The sequence below is a fragment of the Diplotaxodon limnothrissa genome, linkage group LG10 (genome assembly GCF_057381915.1).
Source record: "Diplotaxodon limnothrissa isolate DT_005_m linkage group LG10, D_limnothrissa_male_GT1.1, whole genome shotgun sequence".
NCBI lineage: Eukaryota > Metazoa > Chordata > Actinopteri > Cichliformes > Cichlidae > Diplotaxodon > Diplotaxodon limnothrissa.
Genome location: NC_140605.1, coordinates 996,238 through 1,020,364, shown reverse-complemented (window position 1 = coordinate 1,020,364; position 24,127 = coordinate 996,238). Strand labels below are relative to the sequence as shown.

Genomic DNA, 24,127 nt, shown 5'->3' with positions numbered 1-24,127 from the left:
CAGTTGAAGTAGTGAGCTACATTCATGTGCATCACACAGCAAGACTTCAGGAAGAATTTAAGCCATTTATTTGCAACCGTGTGTTATCATTACGGTTACTGAGTCACGGGTGAAATGTTGAGACTGACAGAGTGGATTACAGACAGGTGAAGAACCAGGTGGGCTGCTGGCTGTACAGAATGACCAGAAAACCATAGTGGACCTGAGCACAGAGACCAGAGTGTGGGGAACGAATGAAGAGCAGATAAAGACTGAAATCCCCAGCAGAGCTCGAATCAGACTGTTTCAGGCCTGAAGAGCAGAGCTGAGGATTGAAAGAGATGCAGACTGAGGTGGAGCAATGAGAACGGTGGATGAGAGGGAGGCTACAGATAAACTTCAACTTTTGTACTTTTATAATAATCTTTTCTATTTTGTTGTAGCCACCTGTCGTTAGTTTGAAAATGCAGACAATAACTGGGTCAATCTTTCACAGTGAGCGAAATTTTAGAAAATGTTTTGTTCATTTTGAACTTTTCCACAATGCTATTCTTTTACAATAACCCCATTCTGTAGATGTGCTAGGTATTCTATCATAATCTGTAGTGAAAATATCCAAATTAATTTGTAAAAGTGAAAAAAAAACTTTATTTATTTATTTATTTTACTTAAAAAAAAAAATTCAAGTGAGATCCTGTTGGCTCCCGAAATTTCCCCCAGGGGAGATTTCCCACTGGAGCAGTGATGACACTCTGCGCTCAGCCTTCAACCGCGATTGAAGTTGATGGTCATGTGGTGCGCCGAGGCTCCCCAGCCTCAGTCAGGTGGTGGGGGTGTGGCGGCGGTGTGGTCCCTGGCTCAGCTGCAGGGGAGGGTTAAATTTAAATTCATGTTACGCATTTCCACTTTACTTCAGTCCATTTTAAATGAGCATTGGCCCAAAAAAGGCGGAGCATCACTGGGTAATGGATCGTGTTCACATAAGTCTTCTTCTTTGCAGGATAAAACTTTTGCCGTGCAGTGATTTAGTGAGAACTATGCCTGTTTTTAATGAGTGTGGTCTGAGGGTCTGACTGTCACAGTCAAGTCTGATATTCAGCCTTTTTGCATCTGAAGATTTCTCCAGATTCTCTCAATCTTTTGGTGACATTATGTATTCTACATGTTGAGATATTCAAAATCTTTGCAGTTTTTCACAGAGGAACATAGTTTTTGATTTTTTTTTTCACAATCTGCAAATGCAGTTTTTTGTAGGTTGGTGAGTCTCTGTTTTCTTCTCTGTAAGAGGCTCTTTTATACCCAGTCACACTGCTGACCTGTTCCCATATGAAACTTTTCCCAAACTGTTCCTTTTTGTTTTTCCAGCCTTTTGTTATCCCTGTCACAACTTTTTTGAGGCTGTCACTAAATGAGCTAATATATTTCATGGAGTAGTAAAATATCTGAATTTAAACATTTGATATGTTTTCTATCTTCTATTGTGAATAAAATATGGATTAATGGTGTTCAAGTCAAATGCAAGTCATCACATTGACTTGACTTGGGATTGTAAGCTCCGGGCATATGCATCAGCTTTTTGCTGCTTTGCATACAAGACAGAAGGAAGAATTTTAATTTTTATCAAATTAAATTGAATTCATTTCATGGAATTGTTAATAAGTCTCACCTATACTGTCTGCTCATAGTGGTCACATATGGTCCTCCTTCTCTCTCCAGAACAGGCCGGCAGCAGTACATGAGCCAACCCACAATGGCCAGCCCCAGCCCTGCATGAACCCTGCCCTGATGAACACTCCCTGGGTGAGAAACTCTTTTGTTTTGTTTTTTCACCCCATCCAAATTGCGTACACTGTGCTGGCAGTGATAACGCAATCACTTCATTCTCTGCACTTCTTTTGACACAGTATTTACAGTGATCATGCTGTATGTGGTCATTTGTTTCAAACTATTATAAATGGACGGGTTCTTTAAAGCAATTTTCTACTCTGAGAACTCAAAACACTTTTCAAATTCAAATTCAAATTTTATTTGTCACGTACACAGTCATACACAGTACGATATGTAGTGAAATGCTTGGACAACTGCTCGTGACCTAAAGAAAACAAAAAAGGAAAAGGCTATGAATAAGATAGGAAATAAATATGAAAAAGGGTAAATTTAACTAGGAAGGAATAAAATATAAATTAAGGTTAAAAATGAAATAACTGTACAACACAAATTAGAATGAAGGGTAAATTTAACTGGGAAGAATAAGATAAAATATATAAATTAAAGTTGAAAATAAAATAACTGTACAACAAAATACACAATATAGAACTATACTTTATGTGACTTGCCTTATTCACATGCTTTCTAACAGTCACACACATTCATACAGTGAAAGCATCGGAGAGTATCAGTATTTGAATATTTTAGCGTGCAGACTGGAGACCAGAGCAGCCATTAGTGATGGGTCAATGGAGTGTATAGCATATTGCGCTTATTGTGTCAACACAACGTTAACACTGTGTTGCTTAGTAGTGACATCTGCTGGATTTACAAAAATATTGCAGGCAGCCTGGATGAAGAGAGTGGAGAGAGAGTGAAGAAGGTTCATTCATTCTGACATCTGGACACCAAATGAGTGAGGAAAGGTCTCGCTGGCATAACCAGCTGATGATAAAACGTTAACTAAATGAAAGAGTCAAGTCAAATGGCTTTAATGTCATTCCAACCATGTGCAGTGATACAGTGCTCAGTGAAGCCAGCCAGTGTTTCTCCAAGACCACAGTGCTGCATATGACAATCAACACAGGACTACACAAAGTGCACGTGTGCAAAAATTGCAAATAAAAAAGAACAGAACGATACAGACACAACAGTGCAATAAGTAACTCGATGTATGAAGGCGCGCCTGCGTGTGTGACGTGCAGATAAGTGCTTGAAAGTGTGTACATATCAACCAAACTCTGCGATTGATTAATACAGTATGTAAAATGCAGAATTTACAAACATATTTCTGAAAGGAAGTATAAGTGAAAAACATCAAGTCAAAGTCTTATTTAGGAAATATAAGTGAATGTGACAATTGTTGTGCTTCTGTACGTGAGGGCAGAAAAAAGGGTGAAAGGACCACAGAGAAGACTTTTCTCTTTGGTTCTCTTGTGGTGATGATGTTTCCTCGCAGCATGAATGCAAACTCAACAACTGCACTTCCCAATAAGCACAACTTAACACTGTACAACAGAGCAGTTGTATTGATCACGCGGTTTTTCCTACAGCAATACACACACCAAAGTGTTGTTTCACTTGTTGTACCTAATAACCCCATTGGTGCTTCAGCATTGTTGGCTCATAGCAGCTGGGGATTGAACCATCAACCTTCCAATCAGTGAATGACCTGCTTAAGCTCCTGAGCTACATGTCTGTGAAGGCTCTCAGTCATCCAGGTCATCGTAGTCAAAGGAGCTTGGAGAGAAAAGCGTCTGGACTTCTTTAAGTTACTTGAAGACGTTTCACCTCTCATCCGAGAAGCTTCTTCAGTTCTAAGGTCAAATGGTGGAGAGTCCCAGATATAAACCTAGTGCGAGTTTCCCCCCACAGAGGGACAAAAGGACCCCTGATGATCCTCTAATCACCTGAGCCAAGGTGTGAAACTGGGTGTGGGTCCCAATCAGCCAGAGTTTCGGGTGAGCTCATTGTGAAACCTGGCCCCACCTTATCATGTGATTTCCTGAGGTCAGATGGCCCAGGATGTGAGTGGGTGTTAAGGCGTCTGGGGAGGGAACTCAAAACTGCCATCTATAATCCAGTTTTGAGTTCCCACCCCAGATCATACCTTTTGTCCCTCTGTGGGGGGAAACTCCCACTAGGTTTAAATCTGGGACTCTCCACCATTCGACCTTAGAACTGAAGAAGCTTCTCGGATGAAAGGTGAAACGTCTTCAAGCAACTTAAAGACGTCCAGACGCTTTTCTTTGCAAGCTCCTTTGCCTCCTGAGCTACAGCATTAGCTGTTCATGCAAAGATGACAGGAGATTTGTCATTTATTGTGTCTAGACTCCACTTAAGAGCTACTGCTGGTGCCCATAAACTCTTTGGTCTTACCACTATCACTGCATTTATATACAGGCTCATTGTTGGCTGTACCAATCCTGAACCCCTCTCCATCTTTACATCTTACGGATTTTTATTATACTACATCATAACCCACATTACTTAAATGATCCACCAGGTTGCCCCAGTCTTAACAGTTTGGAAATATGTTGCTGTATCAAATTAGAAATTACACTCTTTAGTTACAACTCAAAGCTTTTTACTCTTTGTTTGCATTGTTTTTCACTGTTTTAAAAGAGAAGGTTGGAGTTGCAGTAAGTCACAGCTTGAAATCCCCTCTTTTGTTGAAAACACTATTTTTTCCAGAAGAAAATCTGTGAAGAATCTTAAAAGAACTCTACTGTTAAAGCAGGTGTGTAGTTTCATTTTGATTAACTCTCTTTTAAATAATCGTCTTTCTTTTTAAGGTCATAATATTTAAGCATTTTTGCAATATTTATGCTTACAAAAACAAATATTCAAAATAATGAACTAGCTGGGCCCACGTCCTCATTTTAGGATTGACAGCGTTTTAGTAGGTAAAGGTGATGCTTGGACATGAAGTGAGCTGCGGTTTGGGGAAGGCCCCGAAGGGGACTGGCGATGGCTCCCAGGCCTGGCAGATCCCCGTGTTTAAATAGAAGTGAGGAAGTTAACGAAATGAGAACAAGGAGGGAGGGAGGGAGGGAGGATGGGGCACGTAAACGAAAACGACAGCTTGCAGAACTGGGGGAACCTCTGTAGATGGCAACCAGAAGGAGCGTGTTTGGAGGTCCCGCTCCTGAAATTCAGATACATAATCTCCAAAATATGAATTTGCTAAAGTTGATCAAGACTAGTTGTTTTTGCGATATCTCCTGTCATTCCTGAAAACAACATCAGTCTGATGTTTCTCCTGTACCTGTGACCTGTTTTAAACTCTCAATCATTTGTCTTTCTCTTTGTTCCCTTTCCACTCTTTGCAGTATCACTACCAAGAAGATGACTCACCCCTGCTTGACCAGGGATTCCCACAGCTCACCAGTGGGCTTCGCGCTCCTGAGCTGGTCCATGTTTCACAGAAGAACCTGTCAGAGATTGAAAATGTGCACGGCTACGTGTCCCATTCTCACATCTCTCCTCTCAAGGTCAGCACCCAAACTGTAAATGTATGAACAGTCATGCTTGATGGTTTTTCTGTAAAACTCAAGTTTCTCACTTTTTCTCCTTATCTGTCTTCATTACAGGCCAACCCTGCTCCCGTGATCATCAATACAGACACTCTGGAGTCGCTTCCTTATGTGAGAGAATTTATCTTTTAAATGTTTATTCCTGATTGTCTTGTTAGGTTACTCAAGTAGAGACAGACTTACTCCCTGATAATTTATTATTAAGTTTTATTTTACTTTACTTTTATTAAGTAAAGTACTAGATGAGACTGACCCCTCAGTAGTTGACCCTCCATATTAAAAAAATAGTTACATTGATAACCAATCATAAATTGTTGTCCATGAGACAGTCTCTACTTTACACGTTTCCCTGAGAAACACTCGTCACATTCAGTTTAAGCTCGGCCTCAACACTTAACATCATCCATGTAATTTAAGGCAATGTGGACTGAAACTATGAAGTGTGTGTCTTCATTCAGTTTTTTCATTCCTCAGGTCAACAGCACAGAAATTGAATATGAGTTTGAAGAAATCACCTTAGAGCGGGTGAGTATCTCAGATCCATCTAATCAGACTGTGAGGGTGAAGTAAACTAGTCTTTGAGAAGCAAAGGAATAATACAGGAAAGTCAAAACATTGTTCCTGTCCTGTAAAAAGATCTGTGCTAAGGCTGTAGATTTAATTTTGTATATATTATGAGCTATACAATTGATGTGGGATGACCTGACTATTGTCTCCATAAGACAAAATGGACATTGCCACAGTGACATCACCGCTGCTTGTGGATTATTTTTATAAGATTTCAGTTTTGCAGCTTTTTAGAATCTTATTTTGGGCCAAAGTCACTAAACTTTGTTTAAATAGTTTTAATCAGCTTTGATGGATGATTCTATACATGTAGATTTAATGCTCTACTAGGCACTGATGTTGCATTTAATAGAAGAATAAATAAGTGTAAATAAGTGCTCCACAATAGTGACTATTCACAAAGGAGTCACACCATAAAGGACATTTTGTCTATTTTACTTTACATGAGAATACATTCAATGAAACATGTTGTACTGATTCCTTGTGACTGGAAACAAGCGGTGGAGACTAGAGCAGGGTGATATGACCAAAAATATTTATCACGATATACATTTGAAAATTTGCGATAACGATATAACTGAAGATATAATTGACACGAGACAAAACGCTTTACAACTCTTCAACTTTATTAGTGCAAAAAAGAAAAACCCATCAATGTATTTTCACTTAAACAAGCAGCTGTTTTATGTGCATTAAAGTTATATAAAAATGTAACAGTGCAAATGCAAACTCCTCGCTGACAGTTTAACCAAAAGGCATTTCCAGTGGAAACTGGCCGACATATCCTCAGCATAACCATGTGTAATATCCACAAAACTTAAGAGGTTATACACACACAATACGGCAATATTATGTTGAAGCACAGTACGTATCACTCCGCGAGGCTCCGCCTACGATAGCCGTAACGCTCCGACAATCCATCAAGCGGTGCGGGTTCGTAGCTTAGCAAAGTCGTACTGAAACATTTGACAGATTTTCGAGCGCTGTGCACATAAAATCGTTTTGAGGTCAGTAAACACAACCAGAGTTCATACATAAGGCACACGGGATTATAAGGGGCTCTGTCGACTTTCAGAAAAATCAAAGGATTGATTTTAAGTGCGCCGTATTTTCCAAACAACACGGTAATAACGACGGCCCGCTAGCATGCTCTACCAAAAATAGTGCTTTGTTGTGTATCTGATGGACCAAAGCTAAGGCCATCTGCTGCAACCGGCTGAGGTGAGAGAAGGAAATGTGTACATCACACCCAAACTAGCAGTAACTACTGTCTTCTCAACATTGGACACATCAAGTGCTTCCTGGGAGATACCTCCAGACCAGGGAATGTCAAAGTCATTATACACACAGCCCACTTTGTTGTTTTTCTGCATAGCCACTGCTGACTGCTATTACAAAGAAAGAAATCTGTCAGCACGACTCTTTGGACTTAAATTGTAAGATTTAAATGTGTAAAATTACAGAAAAAGTTCTGGTAGCTCATTCTCCAAAGTGTTTTTTTTTTTTTGAGGGGGGGGGGGGGGGGGTCACTGTAATAATTAAATAAATTTCTATTTTGCTGCTGGTTCAGTGAATTCTGGTCAAAGACTTACGAAGCCTGCATATTCTGAATCCATCTGCTTCCAGCTCCTGACGACGTGCCCATGTACACGCTGTTGGGTGAGGTCAATTTCTAGAGGTCATCAGAGGTCAACCAGCCCCCCCCCACATTAATGGAATCAAACAAAATTGATGTCAAACATTTGTGCTACGTTTAACAGTTCTGGTTTACCAGAGGTGACCCACAAATGGGCCAACACAGGACCACCAGCCTGCAGCTGGCCTTGTGCTGGCCCATGTGTGGGCCACCTCTGGCAAACCAGATCTGGGCCACCAAAGGGCCGTCATTCTTTGCGGTATGTGGGCCATGTGTAAGCACATTGAGTTGCTCAAATGCCTCTTCAAAGACACATCCAACATATCCCGCAAAGATGACCTTTAGTCACCACTGAAATTAATACAGATTTACACTGGCACTCACATGCATGCACTTACTCACCCACAGCGCTAGTGTAAAGCGCTTTGGGGTCCTTAGGGACTAAGTAAAGTGCTATACAAATGCAGGCCATTTACACACACACCACCTAATACCTCAAAAATGATTTCGTACACATCCACACCAATCATTCTTTTGGCCGCCTGTACAATAATACAGTAATTTCATTATTCGACCTGCAATGGAAAAAATGTCAGATATCAGTACTTTTCTTCAAAATGAAATGCAGACATTATAGAATGCATGTTTTTATACTGCAGTGGCAGAGAGATAGTTTCAGTTAAAGTGAATGGGGCATTTTTGTCCACGAAGGTATCCAGAGTGCGTATCTGGCACTAATAATTAGAAAATAATAAGTGTTTTGTGTGTTTTTTGGAAAAAACAAAAAAAGTTCAAATGTTTAAATTGGAATTTAAAGGGTTAAAATCCTGAAAATTATTGAATCGTCTTTTTTATAAAGACTCAAGTTGATTAAAACCCTTATTAAACAAAATGCAGAAAGAAATATTGTTGTATCAGGATTTCTAGTCAGAATTTGTACAAGTACATTTTTTTCCATGAAGATGTCAAAGGGAGAAAAAGCTGAGGAGGGCACAGGGATAAAAACAGACAGAAGATTTGTATTCACATAGGCCTGCACTTAATTACCCCTCACCAGGCTGATGGGGTATTGTTGTCACCCATGCATGGAAACCCAAGTTTGTGAATGGGACAACTTGAAAACAGACAACAATTTTTCAAATTATGGGAACTTCAGTGCTAGCACTTTTCACCAAAGCACAAAATTTGTTGCAATTTCTTCAGTTAATTTAGCAAAAACAGACATTAAACAACATTTTTAATGCCTGTATTTTTCACAAAGGTGTTGATTTACTCGAAAACTTGGCATATCTTGGGACGTTGTACACCTTGTCCTTAAAAAAAACAGAGGAAAAACAGATGTGAAAACAAAATTAACTATCTACAGCAGATGAACAATATATAAAAGTCACGTCCTGTGAAGGCCAACAACCTGATACATGACCCGAGAAATGCACCCGACCTTTCAGTTTATCTGTCTTCTGTTTACTGAAGCCCTGTCAGAAATGGTTTAAGCCTGTCTTCTCTGAGAGACATTGTTCACCTGCTTCCTTGTGAATACAGTATTGTCATTCAGAGATGATTAATTCATTACATTTGCAGTGGTAGATATACTCCGGGGGAAGCCTCCTCAGTTACTACATAAACAACTGAGAATTAGAAAAGTGAATGGATAAGAAACATTTTTTGACCACACTATACAAAATGGGTTCTGCTTTGGTATCAATGAGATTTTCATGACCGCAGGGTAACTCAGGGTTGGGCTTTAGCATCGCTGGAGGGACAGATAACCCCCATATTGGTGATGACCCCGGCATCTTCATTACCAAGATCATCCCTGGAGGAGCTGCAGCAGGGGATGGACGCTTGAGGTTAGTTACATATGTTTACTTTTGTGGTGAAAGAGAACAAAGAAAAAAAAGAAACAACTTATTACAATCGTGCATGTCACAAAACCATTACGGAAGAAATCTTCAGTACAAGGATGACAGAAATCTCTCCCATCACACTGAATATGAACTATATCTCTGATTACTGGATAACTGTATAAACGTTAATAGATTTCTAAAACTTCATTTTTCATCTTTTATTATCTTTCAGTTCTGAGGTAGTATTGTCATATTTCTGTTGGTTTCTAGTGGATTTTGAGAGTATAAGGTTTTTAAACTTAAGCAGGATGATGATGTGTTTGTTCTATAATAATTACTTCTTTCAACAATTTTTGCCCTCAATATAACAAAACTCTCATATAGAATGGAATAGATTAGAACAGCCTTTTATTGTCACTGTACATGTAGAACAAAACTGTGGGTGCTCCACACTGACTTTGATGGAATAAAATATAGAAATAAATAGGAAACAGGAGAAATATATACAATTAAGAGAAATATATACAAAAATAAGTGAGTGGTCTGAGTGATGGGGGTTACTCACACCATGGCTCAGATTGGTGAAGTGGGTGGGCAGGGTTGGGGTGTGAGAGGATAGTGTTTTTGATGGTCCTCAGGAAGAAGCTGTTGGTAAGTTTGGAGGTGTGGGACCTGACTGACCCGAGGTGCCAACCAGACTGCATTGGGTCCAATTGGTGGTTGGCGGGGTGCAAGGGCATCACCTTTGATGGCCATCGTTTTCCTGAGACAGGAGGATCTGGTGAGGGCTTCCAGGGGTGGCAGAGGGCAGACACTGATTTTTTGGGCAATGCTAACATTCTGCGCAGCCTTCTTGTTCTCAGTTGTGGCCCCTGCGTAGCAAAAACCCAGGCAGATGGATAGCACTTTCTCCACTGAGGAGCCAGCAGCAGCTTCTGATCCAGGTTATTCTTCCTCAGGACACAGAGGAATGGCAGCTGCAGCTGGGACTTCTTTCCCAGGGCATTGGTGTTGTTTGTTCAAGTGAGATCAGTGGAGATGTGGATGCCTAGAAACCTGAAACAGAGACACATCCCACCTGTTCTCCATTTATAATGAGAGGGGAGTGGAGCTGTCTGTGCCTCCTGAAGTTCATTATGAGTTCTTTTGTTTTGAGGATGTTCAGCCTGAGGTTATTGAGCGCGAGTGGGACAAGTTCTCTACCTCCATCAGAGGATGAGCCCATGAGTGGTGTCATCGGCATACTTGACAATGACATTGGTTGGGTGGGTTGCTGTACAGTCATATACGTAGGGCATACAGTAGGGGGCTGAGAACGACACCAGTGCTGAGTGACAGTGGGGACTTGCCCCCCACGTTTCCCCCCAGACATGGGGGGCAAGTCTGACTGATTGATGCTGGTGTCAGGAAATCTTTCTCCAGTTTGGTGGTGAGGATGTCTGGGATTATGGTGAGCTGTAGTCCGTGACAAGCTTTCTAACACAGCTCTTCCTGTTCTTCAGATGGGTCAGCACTCTGTGAAGGGTGTTGTTGAACTGGTGAATCACTCCGTGGACTGATTTTCTCTGTAAGCTGGGGGTGGAGGGAGGGGGTAGACACTATCTGCTCAAAAAACTTCATGACTACAGATTTGAGGGCTTATAGGTCTGTAGTCATTGAGGCTGTCTATTCTAGTCTTTTTGGAGATGGGAATAATGGTGGAGGCTGTCAGACAGGTGGGAATAGAGTCAGGAAGGGTCTGAACAGCCTGGTGAGGATCCCTGCCAGCTGATCCGTGCAGGCTTGAACCAGAGCCCCTGGGATGCAATTGGGGCCAGCAGCTCTCCTATTACTCCTACACCTACTCTCCTTTATTAGGGTTCACCACTCTCAGTCTTCTCCTGACCTCATGTTCCTGCGGGGGCGGCTGGGTCAAGGTGAGGTGGGGGACATGGTGAGTGGGCGAGCAGTGTTTTCAAATAGAGCAAAGAAGGTGTTGAGCTGCTACAGGTTCGAGGCTGCTGTTGGGGTTTTGGGCTCTGGCCTTTTGAAGCTGGCAAGGGCTTGGATACCTCGCCACACCTGGCAGGGATTGTTGTCTGTGAGGAAGTTATCCTCCTCATCCTCTATCTTTCTCCTGTAGGCCTCCTTAGCCTATTTGATACCCCTCCTCAGATTGGCTCTGGCAGTGCTGTATAGAGAACTGTCCCTCAGCCTGAACGCAAAGCTTTGAGTTCTGATCAGAGCTTGTACTTCACTTGTAATCCAAGGTTTTTGGATAGGAAAAACCTGGATGGTTCTGTTAAATGTCCCATTCTGTACACAGCACTTAGGACAGACTGAGAGGAGGTCTCCAGGTCCTGCTGTTCAAAGATGGACCAGTCTGTCAGATCAAAACAGTCCTGTAACTGGAGGAGAGCATCATCTGATTTAAATGACCCAAATGTTTGGAGGGGTTTGTTTCCTGAGGGGGGTGTATTATTTTATTAGATAAATTAAACTATTTTTTATTAGTTAGTGCGACTAACAACATTTATCTAAATGTGATATTATATATTATAACTATAGTTATGTACAATTAAATTATTATTATTATTATTTTAACTTACAACACCTTTTTTTTTTTTTTTTTTTTGGCCTGTCCCGTTTGGCTCTTTTGCATCAGAATTGTTGTCTAAAGGCAAAGAAAGATGCCCAACGGATTTACTTTACCAAATTGACCATCCCAGCCTTGCCGTAATGGTCCATTTGATTCACCTTTTATTGTTTATTTTATTTTCACTTACTGAATACGGGACAGACTTGACTGGGGGAAAGAAGGGGAGAAAGAAAGAGGGAAAGAGAAACAGCTGAGAAGAGGGACGGGGGAGAAGGGCAAAAACCAAAAACCAACAGAATGAGCAGAAGAAAAAAAAAAAAGAAATAAAAAATGCATATATCGATCACCTGGGTCACCTGCTGAGAAAGAAAAAAGAAAACAAGCAGAAGAGAACAAGAGTAATAGAATAAACAACATCACAATGATATATGGGAATATGACAGTAAATACTAAATGTTAAACATTATTGTGCAGCACATAAGATCAACAGAACACAGTGTGCTTTGAGGTAGGAGCCAAAAAGGGTGTAGTTTGTGGGTGTGATCACCCGTGTGTACACCTGTGAGCATGGACGCGCTTGTTTTTTGTTTTTTAAAAGGTTCCTTCATGTAATGATCTGCTAGAGGGTGTGGGGGGGCCACAGCCCCGTCCTCCAGGGCATGAAGCAGGTATGGAGGAGATCAAAACTCCAGACATCCAGAGGCCCCCAGAACACAAGAGACCAAGGAAGACCAACAGAGGGGCAGCCGCGCCACTGTCCCAGAAAGAGCTGAGGAGAGTCCCAGATGAGGGCTCACTCAGCAGCCGTGGAGCAGAAGCCAGGGGGAGTTGCAGTGACGCGCCCGTGAGCTCCGCCGGCAGCCAGCCGTGCCTGAGTGACCGAGCCCCAGGCCGAGAGGCCGGGGGCACCCCACCTCCGAAGTGGCCCGAGCGAGCCCCAGGCTCCAGGCCCCGATAAGCGGCCGCCAAGGAGTGAGCTGGTGCGTACCTGGACGCCCATCCCCAGACACAAAGAACCACCAACGCACCGATGTCTGAGGGAGTCCGCCACTGGCAGGGGAAGTGGTGGTGGGGGGAGATAGGCCTCCAAACCTTGGAGGGCCTGAGATGTCCCCAGAGAGGTGGCGTCTGACACCCAACCTGACATATAGACACAGACATACAGGCACACACAGACACAAACATCCATTCCCACCCTCATGCTCTCATATGCACTTACTCCACACTCAACCAACGTGGAGACAGACATAAAGAGACGCTGTACACACGATCACACTCCCCAAGCGTACTCTACAAACCGGGTCTAGGTACCCTTGCCCCTGGAGGGGGGAACTGCACCCAGACCCAGGTGGTGTTACCCTTTTCCCTGCGGTGGGGGGAGGCAGACCGCCCCGACTCCGCAGCAGCAGGAAGGCCCCACACTCCAGACCGCAGTCGGACGGCCAACTCTTCCTCCTAGCCCCCCCGCTCCAGCAGGTCGCAGAGAATGGGGGTGAGAGAAGACTCCAAACCTCCCTCCACCCGCTCATTGTAGTGTTGATGCATGTGTGTTTTAAGGTGCATTTAAAACCCAGGAGGGCATGGAGCTACCTGCCAGAGAGCAGCAGGTAAGCGCATGGTCCCTCCTGCTAGCCCTCAATGTCTACGTGTATTTAACATTGAGAGGTGGGCAACGACGCCAGGGGTGGGGTGTACACCCTGATGGTACTTTGGATTCCGTGTATCGTGCCCACCCCCAAGATCCTATATGTATGTGTAATGAGAGTGTGAGTAATGTGAATGTCTAAGTTGTGGGATAAATTTGAGGGATATGGGGGCCCAGCTCTGGAGCAGGGTGCCGCCGGTGCATCGAGCCACCTGGGGGGCTCTTCAACTGGTGGGGGAGATGGTCACATCTTGCAGGAGCTTTCCTCTCCTCAGGAGCTCCCTCTGCAGGAGGGGGAGATACAGGAGAGGTGGAGGAAGATCTCAGCCTGGGTGTTTATTGTCTTATGTAGTCTGGAAGATGAGTGGATGGTGGGGTGGGTGCAGTTTTCTCTGTGGTGGGGTTGGGTGGACTGTCCCGGGCTCTGTGGGGCCGGGAGGCGCTGCTGCACTGGGCCCCGGTCTGGATGGGCCTGGGCCCCCTTTCCCTGGCGGGTCGCGGAGTATGGGGGTGCCTACTGGGGTCAGCGGGAGAGCTGGCCCCAGGGAGGGGTCACTTGCCCCTCCCTTCCTTCCCTCCCCATCTCCAGCTGCCTCCCTCTTCCCACTCCACCACAACCACCCACACATGCAGGACCTTGGAGTAGGGGTATGTCACCAGGGTGCAGAGGAGGCTAACCCCCCCCCCCCCCCCCCCCCCCCCCGTCCCCTTCTGGCTGCCTCTGCCTCAATTTTATCCCACAACTAACTTACAACACCTAATCACAACAACAGCTGCCTCGAGGAACTTTATAACTCTGTACGGTAATACAGAGAAAAAAATGTATGACCCTTTTTGATCAAGTGCTTTGGTGACAGTGGGAAGAAAAAACTCCCTTTTAACAGGAAGAAACATCCAGCAGAACCAGTCTCAGGGAGGGGCGGCTTTCTGCCACAACCAGCTGGGGTGGGGGGAGGAAAACAAGATGAAGACACACTGTGGAAGACAGCCAGAGATTAATATTAACTAATGAAATCGGCAAACGGGCTGATTAAGTCCACAAAGATGGGCACAAACCGGCGGTAGAAACCAGCCAGCCCCAAGACCTTCAACTCTTTTTTGGTCCGATGGCTGTTACAGAGTGGAAATGGCCATTTTCTCCTTGGACTCTGGAGAGAAGAAAATCTGCCAGTAGCCCTTTGTTAAATCCAGTGTAACGAAAAAACAAGCAGTCCCTAACCCAGGGGTGTCCAACTCCAGGCCTCAAGGGATGGAGATGGACAGCCCTGGCCTAACCAGTCCAGAAGCTTGTTAACCGAAGGCTGGCATAAGCATCAAACTGTGGCACTTCACCTTACAATAGTCGACACAGAATCGTATAGACCCATCTCTCTTCACCACAAGAATTATGGGGCTACACCACGCACTGTGTGACTCTTCTATTACTCCCAGGTTTAGCATTTCAGCCAATTCTGAACAATATGTCTGTTATGTTCAGGTAACCTGTAGAGCCATGAACGGACAGTCAAGCCAGGGAACGTTTCAAAATGGTGCTCTATGAGGCTGGACAGGGGGGAGAACACATCTGCAAACAGCTGCTGCAATCCAGCGGCATCTGGTCTCTGGCCTGTCTGAGATGGTCACCACAATGGTGGAATGGTGGAAGTTGACACCACCAGCCCCAAATGGTAAATGGACTGATTCTTATATAGTGCTTTTCTACTCTCCCGGAGTACTCAAAGCGCTCTATACAACATGCCTTATTCACCCATTCACACCCACTCACACAAGCACTTCTAAACACAAGTACAACTAATAAACATTCACACGCTCCGATGAACGCATCGGAGGGCAATTTGGGGTTAATATCTTGCCCAAGGATATTTGGCATGCAGACTGGGGAAGCCAGGAATCAAACCAACCTTCTAATCAGTAGCTGATCTGCTCTACCGCCACCCCCACAAATCATTTCGCTCCTTCACTAGGCTCACCAAATAAGCAGTTTCAGCCTCATGCTTTTAGGAGGTTAATGTGATAAATCTGTGTTGCTCCTCCCCTGTCTGACCATACCGCTTCATAGTCTACGTCACCCACTCGCTGTGTGACCATGAAGGGTCCCTGCCACTGGGTGAGTAACTTTGAGCTGAAAGAAGGGAGTAATCCAAGCACTTTATCTCCCGGTGAAAATTGCCATAAACCTAGTCCCTCTGTTGTACAGGCGCTCCTGAAGTTCCTGGGCTTGGAGCAAATTTCCTCATGATAACCTCCCTAATGTGTGCAGCTTTGCTCTCAGGTTCAGAAAATACTGGATCTCATTTTTTGCTGGATTTGGACCCTCAGGTCCAACACCCCCCGCGGCTTCCTGCCAAACAATAACTCAAAGGGAGAAAATCCAGTGGAGGCACCCCCGCACTGCAAACAACAAACAACTGGGACTGAGCGATCATCCTTGTGAATGAACTTATGAATCATGGACTTTAAAGTCTTATTAGGGGCGATCGTGGCTCAAGAGTTGGGTGTTCGTCTTGTAATCAGAAGGTTGCCGGCTCGAGCCCCGGCTCGGACAGTCTCGGTTGTTGTGTCCTTGGGCAAGACACTTCACCTACCGCCTACTGGTGATGGCCAGAGGGGCCGGTGGTGCAATATGGCAGCCTCACCTCTGTCAGTCTGCCCCAGGGCAGCTGTGGCTACAACTGTAGCTTTCCTTCACCAGCGTGTGAATGAATAGTGGTATTGTAAAGCCCTTTGAGGGGTCCCGAAAAGCGCTATATAAATGCAATCCATTACTATTGTTATTCAGCAACTCCACCAGCCCGTCAGTCTGAGGGTGGTAGATGCTGGTCCAAACAGATTTAATGCCCAATAAGTCATACAGTTCTTTAAGTGTGCGAGACATGGTCAGTCTCTGCCTCCCATTCTACTTTTTCAATACTCTAGGAACCACAAGTAAGCCTGCAGTGTGAGAGCAAAGTGCTCTAATGGGGTGATATGGTACTACAAGGTCATTAAGATAAGATGGGGCCTGATGCAGAACAAGCACAGAGATGTGTCCACTGTCAGCGACTGTGATTCAATTCAATTCAATTCAATTTTATTTATATAGCGCCAAATCACAACAAAAGTCGCCTCAAGGCGCTTCATAGATACAGAGAAAAACCCAACAATCATATGACCCCCTATGAGCAAGCACTTTGGCGACAGTGGGAAGGAAAAACTCCCTTTTAACAGGAAGAAACCTCCGGTGATCATTTGTAATGTTCACAACTGCTACGAGTACTGTGATGAGCTCTAAAACTGGACTGAAACACGTCAAATAAATTAAATTTAATTCAGTTCAAATTTATATATAGGCCAAATCACAACCACAGTTGCCCCAAAGGGCTTTGTTTTTTTAATATATATCAGAAGAGGGTTTTTTTGTGTAAAAGGAAGATTGAGACAGGCCTATAATTAGTTGAGTTCTTTGAGCAGTCTTGTAGGAATGGGGTTTAAAAGACACGTTGATGGTTTGGAGGAAGTAATAACTGAAGATCAATTGGAAAAAGGGTGTAAATGTCAGTGGTACTGAAAGTAGCGATACATAATGTAATGTCTGTGAGACGGTTATATATTTTTTTCTCTAATGGTTAACATTTTATTTCTGACATAAAATATAATATAATGAAATCGTTACTATAATCATAACAATCTTACTACGTGTGTGTGTGTGTGTAGCACTTGGTAAAGTGTAAAGCTAAAATAGGTCTAAAACATTGCATAAATCCGTTGGTATTTGGGCTATTCAGCTATGTTGGGTTTTTGGCTGTTACACGTTTCCACCAGTAGAGGGCAGGCACGGAAAAAAGAAAAAAAGAAATGTTCTGGAAAAGAAGAAGCGAAGAGCATGCTTGGGTTCTGTATGTAAAAGCCATGGTTCTGGGGTACCCAAATAAACTCGGTTTGCTGTTTACACCAAGTTGTCCTGGAGTGGTGTAACATGTGCAAGAGAGAGTGTGAGCGAGGGTTGGGCCCCACCTGGTCACTGTGAGCAACCTTCAGGAGGTTAGTGTCCTTGGCTGCCACCATATGGAAGTTTTGGTCGATGCCCAATAGGAATTCAAACTCAGTTGCTTGCTAGCTCTGTCCCTGTTTGTCAGACCTTAACATTTATACAGAATTGTTCTATGTGCGTGTGATTGTGCTGTAAATATGCTGGAATGTATTCACAGGTTTTCTGTTTTTTTCAGGAATAGCAGTCAATAAAAAAGTCATGTAATGAGATAAAAGTTTGAGCTTCAGTGTGTAACAAAGCCTTTGGGGTTAGCATTTTGTCCGTGATGTGCGCCTGCCTTGGAAACACTCTCCTCACCACTGAGTTTTATATCAGTTAATGAAATTCTGATTAGTATTGTAAGTTTGTCTTCATGTGAATTAGCTATTGATATGACTTTTCCTTTTCCAGAGTAAATGACTGCATCCTTCGGGTGAATGATGCTGATGTGTCTGAAGTTTCCCACAGTAAGGCAGTAGAGGCCCTAAAGGTTGCAGGTTCTGTTGTCCATTTGTATGTGCGGCGCCGCAGGCCTATGCTAGAGACAATCATTGAGCTCAAGCTAATCAAAGGACCAAAAGGTTGGTATAGACCTAAAAAACATGATTTTGTACATTATAAATTTGAGAGAATAGTTGATGATATTCCGTTCTCAGTGATACTGCTGCACATTTTGTGTATGGCGAGGGTCATTTTTTGACCCTGAATGATTAATCTGGATTTCCAGAGCTCAGCACAAGAATGGGTGTTACTTACTGTAGTTATGACAGCTGGGAGGTTTGTAAACACAGCAGAGCTTAAGACCTTGAAGTTACTGTGAAATGTATTCATTGTCAGAAAGCCTTTGAAAACCCATGACACTGCCACAAAAACGTGTCCCTTTCAATTAATAAATACAACAGTTATAGCATCCTCCTATATCATAATGTGTATGCCTATGTCATATCTTTAAACTAACTACTGACATTCTCTCTCTCTCTCTCTCTCTCTCTCTCTCACACACACACACACACACACACACACACACACACACACACACACACACACACACACACACAGGCCTTGGTTTCAGTATTGCAGGTGGAGTGGGAAACCAGCATATCCCTGGTGACAACAGCATATATGTAACTAAAATTATTCATGGTGGGGCGGCACAAAAGGATGGCCGGCTGCAAGTTGGAGACAGATTATTAATGGTGAGAAACAGCATGAACATCACGTGTAAGGCCCACATTGCACACACGTGTATGACAGTTCTGGATGTATACGAGCTTTAATGAAGCTCACTGAAAAGCCCGTATGAGAGGTGTGGCTTCTTAACCCCTGTTAATTCCCTGTGGATCTAAAAATGTCTTAGTGACAATATCAGCTGCAGAGCATTGTGTGGTGTTATTTGTAATCTATTTACCAGTGGTATGGCAACACTTGACAACCCAAACTGCTGTTTGTATGTGTTTGTGTTTTTCTGCCCCAAGACACTCGGACCCTATCAAACTGTAATTCTAGCCCACTTTTTATGGACTGTTTAACTCTGCTGATTATTCAACCTGTGTTTAAAATGTTCTTTATTTGGCACAGTTCTTCAGTATAGCATCTCCTCCACCAGATTTCCAATGTGATTTAACACTTTTAATACCATTTAATAAAGATCGTTTTTGCTTAAATAGTAATATGTTGTTTTTAGTTTGATGCTCTCTTTAAACACAGAAAGATGATATAGAAAATACTTAAGCATGACTGTACAGTAAAAATCACAGTGGTATAAACTTCATCAAGTAATAGAGGCTAGATGTCAGAGAATGTACAGTTACCTTATAACCTTCTCTGTGTGAGAGTATTGCTCCACTCCGTTACATAATCGATATATAAGGGGAATGACCCCCTTGGTCATGCCGTGTGAATACTTCTTTAAGACACTCTAGTTAGCCTGGCCACGTATAAAACAGCTGAGCAAACATGAAACCGTTGATGCGTCTCCGAGCGGCCTGAATCTGGAGAGAGCTGAAGTCTTTCACTCAGAGAACCACGGTTACAAAGTAACCACACAGTCTCAATCATATCGAGACTATCTTTACACACTGCTATACACTGCCAGTCGCCACCAAAAAAGGTCACACACTCTAATATTTCATTGGACTGCGTTTAGCTTTGATTATGGCACGCATTCGCTTTGGCATTGAATCAATAAGGTCTTGCAATGTCTCAAAATTTATTTCCATCCAGTGTTGCATTAATTTTTCACCAAGATCTAGCATTGATGATGGTAGAGTCTGACCATTGCGCAAAGCCTTCTCCAGCGCTTCCCAAAGATTCTCAAGGAGGTTGAGCTCTGGACTCTGTGGTGGCCAATCCGTGTGTGAAAATGATGTCTCATGTTCCCAGAACCACTCTTTCACAGGTTGAGCTGTTGAATCCTTGTTTTTCTTCTATTTGATTTCACCAAGCGCTCAATCATGATCGCCGATCACGATCATTCGGGATTTTTTTCCGGCCATCTTTCTGCCAGACGCAAGACTGCTGTCAGTGAGTCCTGCAAAACTAAGGGGCTGCAACAGAGCAAACTACTAAGGTCGGCCCGCAAGATGCTAGGCCGACCTACCACCCACCACTTTCATACTGCAGATCTTGTTCTGACGTATGGCATAGAAACTGAACATTTAGCAGTATTTTCTTGAAACCCATCTTTTGTCTAATCATCTCTTATTAACATTTGAATTTATAATAATGGATTAAGCATGTAAGTTTAATACAAGGACATAATTAATCCACTGTTATCATGTGTCAACACAGTGCAGAGCAGCTACCTGAACTAAAAGTCAAGGGAATATTTGACTCCCTGGTATAATTCTCAAATGCACACCTTAAAGCACATAAATGTAGGCTGTAGAGGAAATGATGATCTTAATTTATAAGATCATCGTTTAGCTTGTAAAAATAGTTTGCTGCTCTGTAAAAAAGCCTGTAAAGCTAGACCATCTTACCATTCATTAATCAACAACCCCAGGTTTCTCTTCAGTACTGTAGCCAGGGTGACAAAACGTCAGAGTGGTGCGCTTACAGTCATACCACCCCGAGCACGCCCGCTCTCGTATGAACTCAGAAGCTGAGCAGGGTTGGGCTTGGTTAGTACTTGGATGGGAGACTGCCTAGGATTACCAGATGCTGTAAGTTTGTGGGGTGGCTGTAGAGCAGGTCATCTGCTGATTGGAAGGTTAGTGGTTGGAACTGGTTCCTCAGGTCTGCATACCAAGTATCCTGTATGCTTGTGTGAATGTGTCATGTTGTAAAAAGTGCTTTGAGTGCTCCGGAAGAGTAGAAAAGCGCTATATAAGAATCCGTCCATTTACCATAAATTTTTAACCATTAGAGAAAAAAATTGTCATAACCATTTCACTGACACGACATTGTGCACAGCTACTTTCGATACCATGTTCCATACTGTAATATCTATTAATTGGCTACACAGGCCTAAGAGCAGTAGTTAAACTGTTACTTAAATGCCATCATTTGATCCAGCTTTCTTAACTAATTATAAACAATCTCAATCTTCCTTTTTCTCTTGAAAGTTGTGAAAGAGCCTACTTATCATCTGCAGAGGAATGGTTTGTTTAAAGCGTTTTAGTCAGGTTTCAGAGCCCATCACAGCATTTGTGAACATTACAAATGAGAACTGGGACAGGTGTAGAAACTAAAGGACACCAGCTACTCCAACCCTAAGAACAAGTAGGGGTGCAGAAGAGTGCTGGGTCTGAAACACCCTGGAAGTAGGAACTGGGACCGGTTGAATCCTAGCCACCCTCACCCGAGGAACTGCTACGGGTGCAGGGAATGGTTGGACCTTAGCCACACTGAGAGCGGGAGCAGCAGCAGGGACCAGCTATTTTAAGGCAGTTCAAAAACATCACCCTCAACGTCATTTAAGTCAGCCTTAGACAAAAAATTCCCACTCATAACTTTCCCCACTAATTAACAAGGAAAACTGAGTTTTTATCCCAGCTGATCTAGAAAAACATGCTGAGACGAGGCAGTGCTAGCTACTCACAGCTACTCATCTTTCTGTTTCAAGAGAGCATCATACTAAAAACAACATATTGGGCACAGTAAAGGCTCCTAAAATGTATCTGGATGCTCCAATATGTAACAATCATGCCTTCAGACCTGGGCTGGAGGACATCACGTTTGTGACATGGCAGGGAAGAGGGATTTGTTCTCTCAAAGATATTTATATTGATGGACATTTTCCATCTTTTCAGCAATTGAGGGTGAAATTTAATCTTCCTAATTCACATTTTTTCAGATTTTTACAGTTGAGACATTTCATCAAAGCATCTATTCCACAATACAATTTGATTCCTCGAAACTCAGTGTTTGACAGCTTCGTGTCAGTTGAGCCCTACACTACAGGTGCTGTGTCTCGCTTTTTCAGGGCCTTACTGGATATATACAGTCCTTCATCTCATACTTTTAGGGAGCAGTGGCAGGAAGAACTGGGGGTGGATGTTTCTGATGATCTTTGGCAAGAGTGCATTAAATGGTAATGGCCTATATTTGTATAGCGCTTTTCTAGTCCCTAAGGACCCCAAAGCGCTTTACACTACATTCAGTCATTCACCCATTCACACACACATTCACACACTGGTGATGGCAGCTACATTGTAGCCACAGCTGCCCTGGGGCGCACTGACAGAGGCGAGGCTGCCGGACACAGGCGCCACCGGGCCCTCTGACCACCACCAGTAGGCAAACATGGGGTTAGTATCTTGCCCAAGGATATTTGGCATTCTTCCATTAAGAATATATATTGTAGTTCTATAAATGCTAGACATAGTCTGATCCAATTTAAGGTTGTGTATAGGTTGCATTTTTCTCCCACTAAAGTGGAAAAAATATATAAGAGCGTTTCAGCCAGTCTTAAGTGTTCAAGTGATCGAGGAACTTTATCTCACCGTTTCTTTCAATGCCAAAAACTAACTTTTTTGGAATCATTTGTTTGATTTTCTGACCAAAGCCTTTGGCAGGGAGTTCCCATGTTCCCCTTTGCAGCATTATTTGGGGTGTCTGAACCGGGATGGGCAAGGGACAAGGCAGAGACGCAGGTTGTGTCAATGACCACACTTGTGGCTAGAAAGCTGGAAGTCTGATAAACTTCCTACCTTTGAAATGTGGTTGAGAGAATTTGGAAATGTACTCCACCTGGAGAAAATCAGGTTTACCTTGTCTAACCGAGAGAGAGTGTTTTATAAGATTTGGCAACCAGTCATTAGCCTGATGGATAAACTTAAGTGAAATGTGCTCTGTCTTAACATTTATGTATGCTGTATTACCACCTCGTTGACTTGCCGTCCACCTTCTATTGTGTTCTTTGGAAGGTGATTGTTGTATACTGCTCAATTATAAAATCCATAAAAATATATTGAAAAAATCCCCCAACATATTAATATTTAAACATAAAAAGATTTTTATTTTCATTTCTATTAAATGCAAAGTGTTACATTACATTGAAAATCTGGTGGAGGAGACGTTTTGGTTAAGAACTGTGCAAAATGTCTTCACACTCACTTATCCAGGTAAGAACATCTCCAAAAGTTGATTCTGTTCATCTGGACGTTTTCAGTGGGAGAAACGTTTCGTCATCATCAGGTGACGTCTTCAGTCTCAGCTGACTGCAGGTTTCAATCTTATAAACAGGACATTTGCATAATGACTGAAACCAGCCCACTGAAGGAACAATGGGCTGGGAGGTCAGTTCCTTAATCTTAATTATGCAAATTCTCATGAACATTGATCATCAGTGGTTACTGATCAAAGCCCATGAGTCCCATTCACAGAGAGTTGGTGAATGGCTGCAATCACAGCATGTAAGATGGTGACAGATGTACCCTTAGGCCCCTCCTCCATTCAGAGATGGTCTTTCCCTTTTCACGTAAATGGCCTCCTTGACTCCGCCCTCAAACCAGCGTTCCTCCCTGTCCAGGATGTTACATCCTCATCATTGAAAGAGTGTCCACTGGCCTGTAGGTGTAAACAGGCTGCAGAGTCCTGGCCTGATGAGGTATATCTTCTGTGTTGTGCCGTCCTCTTAGCCAGAGGTTGTTTGGTTTCCCCGATGTATAAATCCTGCCAGTCCTCCTGCACTTAACAGCGTACACTATGTTACTCTGTTTGTGTCGGGGGACCCGATCCTTGGGGTGGACCAGTTTTTGGCGCAGCGTGTTTTGGGGTTTAAAAGCCACAGAGACCCGGTGTTTAGAAAAAATGCGTCTCAGCTGCTCCGATACTCCTGACACGTACGGGATCACTACAGGTGGGCAGCGGTTGTCCTTCTCTCCTGGATCTGCTGGAGCTTTCTTTAGGAGCCTTCCCAGCTTTGACAAAAGTCCAGCTGGGATAACCACATTTACTCAGGGCCTTCTTGATGTTCTTCTGCCTCCCTGGCTGCTGTGTCAGTGGGGATGGCGTTCGCTCTGTGTTGTAGCGTCCTGATGACGCCCAGTTTGTGCTCCAGTGGATGATGAGAGTCAAACCTTAGATACTGATCCGTATGTGTAGGTTTACGGTACACGTCAGCTTTTAGATGTCCCCCATTACTGATGGAAATCTCACAGTCTAAGAAGGCTAACCTG

The 24,127-nt window shown here is 43.3% G+C and overlaps 1 protein-coding gene across 1 annotated transcript in view; it reads left to right on the top strand.

Annotated features, from left to right (window-relative positions):
* dlg2 (discs, large homolog 2 (Drosophila)) overlaps window positions 1–24,127 on the top strand; it is a 173,947-nt gene that overhangs the window by 90,894 nt on the left and 58,926 nt on the right. The window contains exons 5-11 of the mRNA XM_085364216.1: window positions 1,696–1,779; window positions 5,019–5,180; window positions 5,280–5,333; window positions 5,697–5,747; window positions 9,151–9,275; window positions 17,916–18,085; window positions 18,564–18,700. Coding sequence (XP_085220342.1) covers window positions 1,696–1,779; window positions 5,019–5,180; window positions 5,280–5,333; window positions 5,697–5,747; window positions 9,151–9,275; window positions 17,916–18,085; window positions 18,564–18,700 — 783 coding nt within the window. The remainder of the gene's footprint in view (window positions 1–1,695; window positions 1,780–5,018; window positions 5,181–5,279; window positions 5,334–5,696; window positions 5,748–9,150; window positions 9,276–17,915; window positions 18,086–18,563; window positions 18,701–24,127) is intronic.